The sequence below is a fragment of the Nelumbo lutea genome, chromosome 4 (assembly GCF_056320005.1).
Source record: "Nelumbo lutea isolate HS-2025 chromosome 4, American lotus-T2T, whole genome shotgun sequence".
NCBI classification, from domain to species: domain Eukaryota; kingdom Viridiplantae; phylum Streptophyta; class Magnoliopsida; order Proteales; family Nelumbonaceae; genus Nelumbo; species Nelumbo lutea.
Genome location: NC_142687.1, coordinates 7560268 through 7576715, shown reverse-complemented (window position 1 = coordinate 7576715; position 16448 = coordinate 7560268). Strand labels below are relative to the sequence as shown.

At 36.3% G+C, this 16448-nt stretch overlaps 1 protein-coding gene across 4 annotated transcripts; it reads right to left on the bottom strand.

The window, feature by feature from the left end:
* Window positions 1-5466: 5466 nt before the first annotated feature.
* Window positions 5467-9679, bottom strand: LOC148853682 (ultraviolet-B receptor UVR8-like). 4 transcript variants are annotated; one of them, XM_088942021.1, is made up of 6 exons: window positions 9154-9679; window positions 7628-8076; window positions 7180-7529; window positions 6673-7074; window positions 6144-6531; window positions 5467-5945 (listed from the first exon to the last, which is right to left on the bottom strand). In XM_088942021.1, exons 2-6 carry the CDS (start codon window positions 7850-7852, stop codon window positions 5706-5708), a joined length of 1605 nt encoding a protein of 534 aa, XP_088798147.1. In that variant the 5' UTR covers window positions 7853-8076; window positions 9154-9679; the 3' UTR covers window positions 5467-5705. The 4 variants fall into 4 exon arrangements, with proteins under 4 accessions (XP_088798147.1, XP_088798149.1, XP_088798148.1 ...); XM_088942023.1 differs by having other exon boundaries at window positions 7628-8116; window positions 9154-9494; XM_088942022.1 differs by having other exon boundaries at window positions 9067-9490.
* Window positions 9680-16448: the final 6769 nt, after the last annotated feature.

The window sequence follows — 16448 nt, the reverse complement described above, 5'->3', positions numbered from 1 at the left end:
GATCTACCAACTGGCAGTAGAAACAAGGTAATGGTAAAAAGGGATGGTTTATTTTTGTTGGTTGTTCTCTTTCCTTTGTTTCTTCTAAGGCCTGTTAGACATACTGATTACTAGGGTCTTCTTTCTTTGGGCTTTGGACTTTATCCAACATGAACCGGTTTTGACTCACTGATCACTGTGGATGGTGTGACTGTCCGGCCCCAGGTCCCCTTATTTTGACTGTTTTCTACAAAAGGGTAAAATATGACAAATTGGCAAGGATAATCTAAGGCCATGGGGATTAGAGAATCATGGATACGCCGATAAACACGGGATTTTGAAAGTTTGGGATTATAGAAGGCATCCCTATCGGGCCGATTAAAAAAAAAAAAAAAAAGATCATCAGTCTTTATCGAATACCCAGTTTTTGGTATGGGGTATTGATATTTTGATCCGTGAAACATGGTCATTAGGGATGGATTTGAGTCGAATTGAGTTGAATATCTAGCTATTTGAGTTCAGTTCGTTAATATACTATGATGTTTGAATTCAAATTTGGCTCGAGTCAAAAGCTCGTAAGTTTGAGCTCAACTTGACTTGAGTTCAACTATGAACTAAATGCTATATAAAAATAAGAAGTATATATATATATATATATATATATATATATATATATATATATATATATATATATATATATATATATAGTATTGTCATGTATCAGGGCCTTCTTGATACCCCTACAAAGGGTGTTTCTGGTCAGCGAGTGGTTCAGGGGGTAGATCGGTCTTAAACCTGCCCCTCTGATCTAGATTCGAAAAAAAAAAAGTATGAGTATAGGCTGATACGCCCTTCTTGATATACCCCTACAAAGGGTGTTTTCTGTATCACTCGCAAGCCGAACTTTATTGGGCTTGAACTTGACTCTATACTTGATTTATACAAAATTGAATCGAGCTTTTCATTAACCGAGTTCGTCCAATAACTCATAAAAAACTCGACTCATGGCCACCCTTTGGTCATGTTCGAAAATGGAGTCAATTCATTTTAGCGCACTGAGGCTATTCGCCTGGCTTGGGATGAGAAAATCCATGGATGGCGGTCCAGGACATGTAACAGCATCATCTATGACTTATGGGATGACCAATTCGTAGCCTTGGCAGTTGGCACTCATTCTGCTGAAATGAGTTGAAGTAAAATCAACAAGTGTTGATGTTGTTATAATTTATATGAAATTATACTCTCAAGGAAAAGGCATCTCCATATATCAACCATTATTCTGAAGCCGATTCCTTGCTGTCCTGTTTGTCTTCTACCTTAATGTGAATGAATCTTCTTTTCAACCAAAGAAAGAAAATTGTTGAGAAGCTGATTCAATTGCTAGCTCGAGTGCTTCCCCAATTTCCTAAGGTCAATCATTAACATCATGGAGTTCTCTATTCAGAAAATTTGATTAGCCTCGAATTGAATGAAGCAGTGGATAAGCCTAAAATGGGATGGGACGACTACTTCTATTATTAAAAGCTAAAGAAGGTTTAAGAGCCGGCAACCTAGCACTAAGCAAAGAAAAAAGACTGGGAATTCTCTTGACCAGGTTGGTCCAACCGTAAAGGCAGTGGATGGATGGATGAATGAAGAAGGGTTGGTCAGTTGGTCAATTAAACAAAAAGTGCCTTCTGTTTTTAGATATCTCCCTAGCTGTTGGCCGGCAACTCGATTACTTATTAGGAAGAAGCACGTCATCGCCAATTCGCCATGCCAGGTGCCAAAACTGCTACCAGCAGCCAGCTTATAACTTATAAGGGGTCAAACTCAAACCCTTATTTTTTAAATGGGGGTGTATTGAGCTTGAAGTTGAAGGCCCCAGTATGTGCTTACATCTGTATATTAATTGCAGTTTGAGGGAGGCAAGGCATGACTTCACATTTGATCCACCACAATCATCGTGTTATGGTTATATCAATCCGTATATATAAGAATAGAAGATGAGTGACATCCACTCTTCTTCATGCATTCAAGCAATCTGGTGACACCCAAAGGCTGATGGAAATTTGGAAATGAATGCTGAATGATAAGATTTAAAGAGCAAGTGACATAACATTCTCCTTGATGGGTTGGGTTGGCCAAAACCAAACAAGGTGACTGCTCTTAATCCAAACCCAGATTCTATTATTTGCTCTACCATGATATATGATACAGAATTACAGACGCTTGTGTCTGATTTCGATTAAAGGCATTTTATTATCACATAAAGCAAGCAAGTGCTAGATGCAAAATCATATCAGAAGTTGAGGGCAATTTTGAAGGTGAAAGCTGCATTATTAAAGAGCAGGAAGGAGAGGAGTGCAATAAGTAGGCATCACTGATAGCAACACGGGATGTTGAAACTTGAAACCCAAGAGGGGAAAGGAAGATGAGTTCTGGGGAATAACAAGTTGCAGAATGATTCTAGTGAGCTTCCCTAGACCGACCCTAGTTGAACTTAGATCCCATCAGCAGGACTCATGAATTCAGGATATGATGCAACATGAGAAATGGCTAATTACCAACGTTTCAGAATTCGTTTTGCTAGACTCACCCCATTCTGCTGAATTCTCCATGCGCTTAGCTTGTAGGTTGGATTTACCATTTAACTCCACATTGATTGATTAACTCGGTGAATCCACTCTGTCCCCTCCTATGGATCTGGCTCAAGCTCAGTGCAATATTCTTCTACTCTGGTTTTCATGTTTTATTTATTTTATGTACTATTTATTCTTTGTTGCCAAAAGTGAGTCAAATGTTTGGGTTCCAATACAATGAGCTAGATCCCTTTATTTTCGTACTAGGAATGACCCCCGTACGTACTAAGTATGGGACCATTAATCTGATTTATTTTAATTTTTTAAATTATTTATATTAGACATTTTGGAGGTATTTTTTTTTTGAGATTTTGAGAGAGGGGAACCAAGAATCCCTTGTTCTTTTTTCAAATTCACTTGGGGACTAGGGAAAGTTTATTTTCCTAGGTACCACTTACTAGGGTAAGTGATATCTATCTCCTAGGTGGGTAAATAACTTTCCCACCTAGGGGGAAGGTTGCCAACACTTGAATGGGACAAAAATGCTCTTTTTAATAATGGATATTTATGGCTAAAATGGTCATTGTCTTATTTACATGAAAAATAAAAGAACATGGGTAAATGCACTTATTCAGGTAAGTGTTTCCCAAGAAAAACTTACCCAGGTAACTAACTGCATTTACTCGGATATGTAACTTGCCGAAAAGTGAACAAGGCCTTAGCTTAGGCTTTTTATTTGATTTAAGAGATTATCATGTTTTATCTAGACATTGACCCCATATTAAGGGACAACTACAGTATCATTTAATTTGAAATTTACTATTTTACTATAAAAAATTAAATTAGAAAAACTAACATAGGTTACGCTTCCAAAAAAAAAGTTAAATTTAGTTTGCAATTAATAAACAAACTATTTCATCTAAAAGAATGAAACTCACATCATTTGTATTAGTTGTTTAGTCATTTTTATGAATTTTATTTATTTTTATTTTTATCTATTTAATATTTTGAATATTTTTAAGTTAAATTATTTGTTTAATCATTACTTTTGAAATGGTTGTGTTTGAATAAAACTCAGTTACTACCATAACATTTGAAGTGGCCACTTTTTAAAGATTAGGATGCTACGTGTGTGAATTTCAAGAGAACGGAGTAATCACTTTTTTGTAAGTGAATATATTTTTTTAAGAGAGTTTAAACTCTTCTAAGATTCTATCTATTAAAATTTTACAATGCTAATTATTTGAAGGGTGAGAGCTGTTGCCTGAAGACCTTCCTTTAATATATATATATATATATATCTCTTGGATCCATGGATGAAAAATAGCAAAATCATACTACGAGATTTATTTAGAATTCCACAAGTGCCGTAACTTGGGCACGTTGGTCCAGGTTTAAAATGGCTAAGATACCAACTGACAAGTGGTAGTTCAGTTGATAGAGTATCTAGCTAATTGTAGGGGAGAGTTGGGATCAAAGTCATCAAACCCCATTGCCACCTGGGCCAGGGCGGGACGAGGGTTATACCTTATGGGGTAGGGGGAAAGGGATGGACCATTACACAATTACAGTGATGCAACGCCTGACCTGGACAACGTACCACTGTTCCATTACAGAACGTTTCCTAATCCTCCTAAATAAATAGAAAGACACGAGCAAAGAGATAAAATGATGCAAAACCGCATGACATGGCTTTGGCTGCAAAGTAGAAAGTAAAAACCATACCCTTCAAATCAAATCATGCAAGGGTAGCTTTACAAACCCCCCCAACCCCAATACATTATTTCACAAACTTTATCTTCAAAATTAATATGATCGTGACTCAAGACAGCAAATTCTACAATAACCCAAAAACAAACCCCAATTAATATGATCATAACTCAAGACAATTTTACTAAGGGTAAACGGATCGAATTCGAATTACATCAAGCAATATCTAAATTCGAATCCGATTAAAAAATTTAATATCTGAATCTAATTCAATATCCGACAAATATTAAAAATTAATATTTAAATTCAAATTCAATTAAATATTCCAATATTTGATTGATTAATTATTTTAAGTAATTAATAAATATATAAAATAAATATTTTATTTATATAAAGAATATCAATATATAAATTATTTATATAATTTAATTATTATATATATAAATTATATAAAACATTTAAAAATTTTATATATTATATATAAAAATTAAATAATTCATATTCAAATTAATCATATTAACTATTCAGTAAGAATAGGATATCCAAATTCGATCAATTAGATAACGAATTCAATTCGATTAGGTCCAATCTCGATTTCAAAATCAAATTTTCGAATACCATTGACACCCCTAAGATTTACTAGCTTCGTTTTCCTCTTTAAAATTATATATATGCATATATAAGAAGATTTTAGCTTTCTTTTTTCTTTTCTTTCGGTAAAAAATAAAAAAAAAAATTGAAGACAAGTAGACAACCATATAAAACCTCCATTAATTCTCCCATCTATCTTTATGCGCCTCACTCCCTCCCCCCTCCACCTCTCTGTCTGCTCTCCCTATCTCTCATTTAATAATCCAAACCTATGATTGTACACATACCTCACTTTCTCATGTGAGAGAGCAAAGACACACTTCTAAAAACATCGGTACCATCGCCCACCCCCAACAATCGTCAATTTGCTCACAAAAATAGCTAATTAATCCCATTCAGTTAAATATCAGACCATGCAATAAAAATCGCCAAACAAGAGAAGACACAGAGAGAGAGAGCCCACGCAATCGGCCTAGGAGCAATGAACCCAGTTAATGCCCAACTATAGAGTATAGAATACCATATCCACCCACATGTCTACTCGACCTACAGCCAAACCGGCGACGGAACTAAGGCCACCCACTTCTAAACTACGCAAGTGGGAATAACCAACTGAAGCTGAAGATTTGAAGAGAAGTATAAGTTATAAAACAATCTTGACAAAGTGTATCAGCTATTAACTGCTTGAGGCTATCCATTCGTGTTTTTTTTTTTTTTGGTTCAGCTCTCACTTGAGGCGCCCCCTTCCCTACATTGGTCCTTCACTGTACATACTATGTACAAAATAAACAAAGAGATTAGAAACCAAATGAGATATCAAGTGATGTTGACCAACTAAACGATCTGACGGCAAGCAAGTAATGGTTAGCTTAGATCAATATCAACACGCTCCGGATTCCCCCTCTCATTCTGGTCGGCAACAAGTTGTATTCCAAGCTGTCCGTTGTCCCCTGCACCGAACGCATATAGCTTCCCAGATTCCGTTAGCGCAAATGTATGGGCATTCCAATATATGGAATTGGTTAAGCTAATTTGCACCACCCGTTCGTTCACCTGCTTCAGTGATGTCACAAGCTCTGGGCTTAACACATTAGTATGCCTTCCCTGTAAATAACAACACACAGGGCACACCCAATCAATCAATCAATATATCAGTCCAATTTGGAATTTATTTTGTAGCTCTCCTGATCTCTTCCCAGCAATAGCATTAACCACACAGACAAGCACAAATGCATACAAAGCAATTCACATGCACTCTAGTTATGAAGAAAGAATTGATGAAGGATTATAACAAGTATAGACCTGGCCATCAGCAGCCCCAGTGTTGTGCCCCAGACTAGACGATTCTCCACACCCAAATGAGTAGACATCACCATCTTCAGACACCACAAAGGTTGTGTAATCCCCTGTGGCAACGTGAACTGCTTTCACCTTGCTCAAGGCTTCAACCACCTTAGGAACTGATTCACACTCTTCATTCCCATGACCTAAGCACCCATAGCGCCCCCACCCCCAGGTGCAGACCCTTCCATCCCGCCCCACTACAGCAGCATGCCAAGCACCAGCAGCAACCACAATTGGTTGAAGATTCAAAGCCCGAAATTGTTCAATCAACCGAGGGTATCTCTCGTCGGTTCTTGAACCATGTCCAAGCTTTCCCCCCAAGCCGCACCCCACTGAATATACAGACCTGATCATGTGAGGCAGGAAATAGCAACCAAAACCCAATTAAACCAACCATCTGCAGTCAGGTTGACACAACACTCAAGACAACAATATGAATTATTATTATTATTATTATTATTATTATTATTAATGCGTGAAAGCTTACATTCCACCGGGTTGACAGGCCAGAGCTAGAAGGTAGCAGTACCCAGCTGCGATTTGCACCACGGGAATGTTCTCTAGTGGGCCCAAGAGAGGATGAGGCTCCAAATCATTGGGGTCAGTTTGATGACCGAGTTTGGCATCACTGCCCCAAGAGAATGTATATACTCTACCCTCTCTGGAAAGAACAGCTGTGAAGAAGTTCCCAATCGCAGCTTGAACGGCAAATATGTCCTTCAAGGACTCTACAGGCTGTGGGGTTGTAACGAATTTGGTTCCTTGAACCCCATACTCAGCTTCCCCAAATGAATCCTTTCCAAAGGCATAAACACGCCCAGCATCACTAATCAGCATCGTCCTGCCAGCACCAGCTGCCGCTTGGATAATCCGAATGCCTTGCAGAGACCTGCAGATCACTAATGGGATTCAATCGTTCTTTACCTTTCTCTTTTTTATGTTTGTTGTTTTCTTATCTAGAGCTCATTTTAGACGAATGGGGGATTTTATTGACCTGATTTGGCGAGGCCGCCATTCTTCTTCCATGGTGCCATGCCCAAGCTGGCCAGAACCGTTGGACCCGAATGAATAAACAACTCCTTTTGATGTCACAGCAATACTATGACCTGGACCTGCTATTGCCTGTGATTTCTCCCTCCTGCAACATGCCTCTCCAGCCTGCAAAAACCTCAGGACTAGCTTCCATGACCCCCCACACCTCTGTTTCAGAACTTCTCGTTCCTCTACCGTCATCGGTTTAAATATGGCTCTTTTCTGGCACATGTCCAGAGCAGCGAGCTCCGATATGGAAAGCTCATAATCGGGGGCGAAGTTTGCAGGTTGCCTGAAGAAGAAGCATGTTGCCTGCCAGCAGCAACCACAGTAACCCAATCAGCAGCATTATCAATTCTAGTGAAGAGAAATTGCTTCATCATGAAACAGAACAGAAACAGGGAACTTGCCTCAAGTTTCGCAAGATCTTGAGGGTCCAAATTACAGTCCGTAAGGACATGGAGAACGATGGAGGGGTTAGCTGCCAAGGGGAATTCTCCTGGTGTAGATTCTCCGAAACAATGGCGTTGTTGGCGTTGAAATGTTGGTAAAGGAGGGACAACAAGAGCAGCTACAGGTGGGTCGACGATGTTATGGTAATGCACCGAAGGGGCTCCACTCGCTGTGGCGTCCATGGGCACTGCCAAAGCTCGCAGTGCCCGAGCTTGGCCGAGAAGAAGAAGATGATGAAGATCTCAACTGTTGGAAATTTCCCAAACAGAATTCTATTTCGATACTACTCTTTCTTCCAACTGGATTAAACCATCAGGTTCCTTGTTTTTGTTATATATAGTGAACGCCTTAGGCAGAAGTATCCACACTATGTACTAGGCTGATCAATTAACTTCCATTCTCAAACCTAGATGTATAAAATCAAGAGCAATGGTGTCACAGACCGTCTACAACAGCCAAAGAACGGGAAATGAAAAGAAAATGAGAATAAGGAAAAGTTAAAGAGAAAAAGATTGAAATGAATCGATCGGCATCGCCATTAACATTGCAAAAATTAATCCAACTAAGCTGTAAAACATTTCCATTTTGAACAAATCATAATAAAACTCCGCAACATGTTAGACTAACAAAAGACCCAGCTAAAAGGAAAAGAAAATCCAGAGCCAATTCACAAGCTCGGCGCGATGGAGAAAAGAAAACGATCTGCAATAGATAATAGACAGTATATAAGGACCGATTAACCAAATATATGAATTTGCAGTAGAAAAAAAAAAAACGGATCGAATTAACTTGAAAAAACGTACCAAGAAACGAACAAGAAAAGATGGAAAAAAAGTGACGTAGGCTGACCCTTGAGAATGTTTCTTGATGATGCATGATGACCAAAACTCCGCAAAACCAGTCGGAACGGCCAAATCAAGAAGAAGAAAGAGACCAAAACCAGGATATTCACATACACACATACGCGTAAGAAAAGGAGAAAAAGAGAATCATACACATAGAGGGATAGAAAAAATTGGGAAAAGAAAAACAGTAAACTGAGAAAAAAAGGGATATTCTGCAACCAAAGAAACTAGGAAAAAAAACAAAAAAAAAAAAGAAAAAGGCTTTTATTTTTATGTTTTCATCGTTTCACTTCACTGTTTCTCATATATTTCGAGATTATCAAATTGAGAACAGTAACACAACTTAGCCAGATTCAATCTAACAAACAGGGAAAAAAGGGAATCAAATTAAAAGCTGGAAAACAGGGGCTTATAGATTATCACTTTTTACAAAGAAAACTAGCAAAAAAGAAACACGGATTTCTTCCAGACTTCTAAATCCAAACTCCACAAAGAGTTTCCCTTCACAATATATAAGTGAAATCGTTATCATACAACTTCAAACAACCGACCCGTCAACAGAAGAGATCAGAAGTTTTCAGGCCCCTGCTTCCCGATCGTTACGGATCAAGAATAAAGAAATTGGAAACGAGAATTACATTCCAGAGTCGACGAATATTCCTCGAAATCCAACCGCATCTGTGAATTCTTTGAAAATCCCTATTTATCCGGAAGAAAGAAACGATTTTGGGCTGGAATTGAAGAAGAAGAAGCAGAAGAAGGAGAAAAGGATGAGAATCTGGTCACAGACGTGAACCTTTGAGATTTTATTGTGAAATTGAAAAGCGATTTAAGCAAATGAATTGTGATAAGAGATCCGAGAGGAAAAGTTGGGGGAAAATTGGCAATAAAAGAAAGGAATTTTTTTTCCTCTCTTGTTCAATTGCTTCTCTATCCTCCTCTATACGTTTTAAAGCATGAGGTGTCTCCGAGGCGGAGTGGTAGCAGACTTCTTTTCCCATTATATATGGAGCTGCTGTGCCAGGTGAGAGGGGAGTCCTCCTTCTCCCTATACCTCTCTTAACTACGGTAACAGATTTAACCATACATTGCGGTTAAACGGAAAGAGTGGTGAGTGAGAGAATTGATAGAGAATTCTCAATTCTCAATTCTTTCGAGGATGCCAGATTCGCAGGCAACAGGCTTTGGATCTATGTATCTATCCATACTGAAACTTAACACGTGGCAAATGAAGTGTCTAACCGCAGAACACTTGGCATTGTCCGTCCCTCACTATATTTGTTTATTTGAGTTAGCGAAAGACAAATCACAAAAACACGTAAGGGATGCACGGCAACCTAAGCGACACGTAGACGTAGCACGGCGCACCCTAATCAATGCTCTATTTCTATATACATTGTTCCGTTATTTCTAGTCACTCTAATTATAAGATCGTTCCATTATCACAAGGAACAGAGGCACAGCCGCACAGCCAGTCCAGTAGTGCCGATGTTGCATGTAATGCGGAGTTTTCTTTTCCGTGTATAGATTGATCATCGACCACAAATCTTAGGGTTGAATAAAATAGATTGCCAATCCCCACAAGCTAATAGTTAATAGTTAAGCTAATGTCTTATGCCAACCTTTATCTCTTCCCTGTCAAATGAGGCGGAATCAATGACAATTGGTTTTATTAGTTTAGTAGATAAAAGAAAGGAAGAAGTTATTGGACTCTGAAGGAGTCGCCTCCACTTTCCTAAGCAGGAAGCAACCTTAAGGGTCCTAATTATTGGGTTGTGATTATCTCCAAGTAACTGGTTCGACCCTCAACGGCTCAACAGGTGAATATTTATAGAGAGCCTTCTATGGATTTGGGCTGCCCAGCTCAGCCATTCAGGCCCACCCTGCCATTTGCCAAGTCCTAAACTCTTAGGTAGGTAGGTATCGCTCTTCTTGGACAATAAAGATCGAAAAAATGGAAATTCCTTTAATTCTCCTCTGGATTTTCCTTTTTTTATTCTTTTTTCCATTTGCTTCTAAACCCCGAATTTTTTTGAAAATGTCTTAAACCTTCCCAAACTTTTGTGGATAAAGGGGCTTATAAACCCCTTCTATTGCTCTACTCAATATTAAGATCATGTTTAGGAGTATTTATTGAATACGCACTTATGAGAATAAGTATTTATTAGCATTTGATACTCAGTTTTTTTAAATGTTTATTTTAAAAAATAAGTATCTATTTTATATTAGATGTTTGATGGTCTTTTCTTTAATAAGTATTTATGATTCTTTTGTTTTTTTTTTTCAAATTTTTAAAATATGTCATGAGTTTTTCAAACTTATGTGAGTGATGCTCTCTCTCTTTCTCTCTCCACTGGGTACCCATGAAACTACTAACCGATTTCTGCCGTTGGTAACCAATCTCCACTGCTGGACGTAGTGGAAAAACCCCAATTTAGACCAGAAGATTACCCCCGCAGTGAAACAATGAGAAGATGGAGAAGAGCAGAAAACCACTGAAAAATAACGAAAACAAATGAAAGAACAAATTCGAAATAAAAGGCAAAGGAGAAGATAACCTCGATGGACAAGAGCAGTAATCAGCCAAGCTATCCCAGTTCCACCACTGGTTGTAGAAGGCAAAGGAGAAGAAAGCCTAGATGTGTCACACCCTTCGTTTTTACCTTTAAAGGGCAAAATTGGAAAATTAAAAAATAATTGGGGATAGTTTTGTTTAAGGAAATTGGAATATGTGGTTATTGTTTAATCACTTAAAAAAAGCTAAAAAATTGGATTTATTATTTAATCACTTTTTTTTAAAATAAATACTTATTTCTTAAACATATAAGTGTTTAAACGGTGTAATTACAACCTAAAATAAGCATTTATTTGAATAAGTATTTAGTTTTAAGCACTCTCAAACTTGGCACGAAAGGGATTTACTCATATTAACAGTTTAGGAGTAAAGCTAGAATTAGGAAAATTCAACTAACTATTAATATGAGAATAATAATCATTTAATATCTCTATCCACTTAAAAGCAACGAAAGGGGTGGGTCTCCAAGTCCTTTTATTCCCAAAAGTTAGAGAAGATTTAAGGGATTTCACATCTGCACCCACAGTATCCTACAGTACATCTCCGCCATACATTAACAACATCTCTCCATGATAATATCAGTCTTGATTTTCATGATCAAGAGATGTTCCCAATACATAATGGGAATATACTATAGGACACTGTGGAGTATAGATCTGAACTCGGTTTAAGGACAAATAAAAGTTGAGAGGAGGTTTAGGGACATTTTAGAATATCCGAGGATGCATAAGGGAATAAAGGATTTATAAATACAAAAAACAACAAATTGCTTTAGGACTTCTGTAAAACAAGCTTCATGTTCCACCAATGTCTTATGTCATCACACAGTCAGCCACTATTAGCTAATACGGGCCACCCCTTAGTTGTTAACACCTGTTCAGGCCCGTTACATGACCGGGTCTAGCTGTTTTGTATAATTTCTTTCCTCAACCTCACGCAGTCACGCTTATAAAGAACAAGACATGGTCCGAGCCGGATAATAAGCGCCAAGCCTGCAACCCGAGCTTGACCTGCGCTGATATGGGCTGAACCAACCTCTTGTAACGTAATTATGAGGGTAAAAACGTATTACAAGGTGTAATTCCGTCATTCATTCATTAAAGATAGCTGTTGTTATGTGTGTGTTTCAACTTTCAAGTAGGGATGTTAATGGGTCGAGTTCGACATATGTTTGCTTCTATCCTAACCCAATCCTTCAGCACTCCAATCCAAATTCAATCCGATGTTTGGCTAAAAATACTCAATTACGAATTCAACCCGACCCCATAGGGTTTAACTTGATTTTGACCCAATTCTACTCGTATAATTTTAAATGTATTTTTTATACATTTTGAAGACCTAAAATATATTAATTTAAATAAGGAAATTGTTTAATAGATCTTAAGGTGTTATTTTTTTCATTTAAAAAAAAATCAAAATCAATATATAAATAAATTATAAACTTTAAGTCTAAAATTAGAAGTCAAAAATTTGCAGGAATACTTGATATATATGCAACTATGCAAGATATCATGACCCGCTGGGGTGGATCAACCAAAACTCAAACCCTACTCAGGTCAAGAATCAAAACTCAAATCCAATTTGAGTCAAAGAATCAAAATCCTAACCTAGCCTTAAATAGCCGGACTCTATCAGATCAAGTTACATTTACCATTTAACCCCACCCATTGACATTCCTACTTTCAAGGGACGGAGGCTGACTTGACTATAGTTGATGAATGTGATTAAAGAAGAAGAAAACGTCTCTGTTATAATTTATAGGACCTCGAGTTGGAACATATTTTGACATATGAAGGGCTCAAGGCAGAGTGAGGTGAAATTGAAGAAACATATTGATAATGGTCCTTTATTAGCCTATTATCTCAGTTGACAACTAGGCCTGAGATCAGTTCAGTGATCAATGTAGCACCCGTAGTACACCTTTTAGTTGCACCATTCACTGTTTTCAAAATTGGACCACTCGTTTTTTCCCTTAAAACCATTAGTTTTGATCAGCAAACCGCTGAACTGACCGATTAATCATTCAAATGATTTTGATTGTTTTCTAATTTTTTTAAATTTTTGTTAGAATGGATCGATTGAACCATTCGAATCGATAACCAGAGCCCTAACCGATTCGTTTTTAAAAACCATGACACCATTACCATCTCCCTTAATGGGTTTCTTCTGGGCTCACGGACCTTAGAAAGTAGATGTTGTTTCCGTATGAAACCCTATTACTTTTCTCTTTATTACTTTCTTTGTTTCCATGAACTCAGGTTAATTATGAGGATCTTTATTTACCTGAACTGAAAATTTGAGGCTAGGGTAGGCCCAATCTGCAATTAGGGTAACGAAAGTATGATTAAACGGAGCCAAGTTATTGTGGCACAATGAAGTAATAATCTAAAGAAAATATATATATATATATATATATATATATATATATATATATATGAATTGTTTGTTTTTATAGAAAAATACAACTGCCTTAACACTAAAAGTAATATATTAATATTACTTTTGCTGATGTAACAGTTATTTTTATTTAAGGGTATATTTGGTTTAAAGGAAAGATAGAGAAAGAAAGAAAAATGTAGGAAAACCTTTAAAAATTTTATATAGGTTTTCCTTTTTTTATTTATCTTTTTCTTCAAACCAAACATAACCTAAAAAATATAAAACCATTCACAATAGAGAACACCCAAAAAAGATATAATTTGCAATTGCTTATGCTTATACAATTTGAAGTTGCTTATGAACGATCAACCCCAAAAAAATATATAAATTGCAATTGCTTATGAAAGATGAAGGCCAGTTGCTTATATAATTTGCAGTTGCTTATGAACGATCGAACCCCAAGAAATATATAATAAGTGTCCAAACAATATATAAAACGGTAACGTAAACTGTAGACTGTAGAGATGACATTTTCTGCAACCCCGACCCCTTTCTTTGGTAATAAAATATTTCTTTATTGCAAGCTTCGAAGCAAAGGATGACAGCTTTGCAATCATATGAAGGTTGATGTTACAAAATCCAAATATATCATAATTCATAAAATCTCCATGTAGCTAGGGTAGGGATCGATAGGTCCGGCATATGCAGTTGTGGGCCTTGTGGCCTTGATTAAATCTAAAGTTCTAACTTAAATAACACCGATCAGCTTATGGACTATTAATTTCTATGTTAGGAATTATTCAATTGAAGAAAACAAAGCCCACCCTCAATTATATGGGCTTAATTATATTAGATGTGTTGATTGTAGCTGTAGGGCAATCGATTCTCTATCACCTTTATTTATATTTATTCGAAGACGCATCTCCCTTTAGAGCAGATGCATCAAGCGTTGCATTATTGATGGAATGTTATAGCTTCCACACAGGTATTCACCAGTAGTGCTTAATTACCAGTTAGCAGATTAATTAGTAGATTACTTGACAGGACAAAAATAATTACACAAAGTGGTTGGCATGTCTCTTCCTTAGCCCTAACTTCTTCAATCATCACCGGAAATTCACTATAAAATATTAACCGGTGGTTTGGAAATTCAACGGCTGAAGTGGCTGAACCGGATTGCCTATTGACCCACAGAAGTAAATGAAATAAAATATTCGAGAAAATTAAAATCAATCCATGCATCTTCAGCTTCAGCCGTTAGGGAAATTTACGGAATGTCCGCTTGCGTCAACGAACGCATCTTATAGTGCAAAATCTAAGTAAGGGGAAAGGGAGATAGTAGATACTCTCATCTTTAAGAAGGATAAATTATAAACGGAATTAATCCTTTGTGCCTAGCTTCAATTTGGATCCAAATAAATAGAGCCAAACATCGTGGTCATATTTTTGATTAATGTAAAAATTAAAAAAAAAAAAAAAAACTGCATTGATGAATTATTTATGTTGATTAATGTGTTGTGGGTGTGGCCCACTTTTGAGTTGTAGTGATTTATTATCATCAGATGGCCCACGCAATTATCAATATTCTCATGATATGTGTTTATATGTTTTCCAGGTCAGAAGTTCTAAATTGTAAATTTGTAATGTTAGTGTGCTTTTTCCAACTATTTGGAACTGAAAAAATTAAAATAAAAATAATTATTTGAATTTCACAAGCATATAGCCACGACAATATTTCAAATGTTGCCTTCCCATCACATATGATGCCTTTATATATGGCTCAGGCAGACCCTACCAACATATCATACACCGTATATTCCATACATAACAGGTCCTACTTTTTATGGTAGGCCCAATTTTATAGTAAGATGATATCTCCTAAAATCATTGATAGGATATTGGAACATGTTTTGGTGGTAGGAGATCCTTTTTTTTTTTTCAAAAAATGAAGGCAGTTTTATTTATATATAATAATAGTTATACTTCTGCTTTACATGCCATATAAGCTAGTATATGAGCAGCTTGATTTTCTGATCTATTTACATGAAACAAAAATAAAATTGAGAAATTATTCAGTAATTTGACTAATTTTTTTATTTTTAACTGATGCAGTCGCTCAATTCATAAGTTAGTCTTGGGAGTGCTTATATTAAAAATAAGTACTTATTGAATAAGTGCTTAAAAATAAGTACTTATTCGAATAAACATTTATTTGTATTTGGTATCCAACTTACTCAAGTGCTTATTTTTTAAAATAAGCTCTTATTTTATATCGAGTGTTTGGTAGTCTTTTTCTCTAATAAGTATTTATGACTATTTTGTTTTTCATTTTCTTTCAAATTTTCAAAATACACCCTTTGGAAGCACTTTTAATAAATTATTTTTATAAAAACACTTTTACGAAAGTACTTTTATGAATGCTTTTACGAAAGCACTTTTTTAAAAGTACTTTCATAAAAGTGTTGTTGTAAGGGTACTTTCTTAAAAGTGTTTTTTTAAGAGTACTCTTGTAAAAATGCTTTCATAAAAGTACTTTCTTAAAAGTGATTTCATAAAAGTACTTTTATAAAATTCAACTAGGGATAATTTTAGAAGAAAAAAATTGAATCAGTACTTATCGTATAAGCACTTAAAAAAAAAAACTAGAAATTTGGGCTTAAAAAATAAGTCTTTATTTTTTAAATAATCACTTATTTCGGGGCTTATTTCCCAAATACCAATAAGTGCTTAATGACCCAAATAAACACTTATTTTGAATAACCATTTATTTTTAAACACTCCCAAACATAACCTTAGATATGTTCTTCAAAAGAGAGATAAGCCGCTTTGAGTCACTATAGACCGATAATATAACCACTCCTTGATCTGAAGCTGCTTTTAACCCAGCCAACAAAGTTCTTGGTTCTACATCATAAGGGCTGATGGCCCAACATGGCTTCCCTTCATATATGGTTTAGCCTCTATGCACTCGTTTTGGAT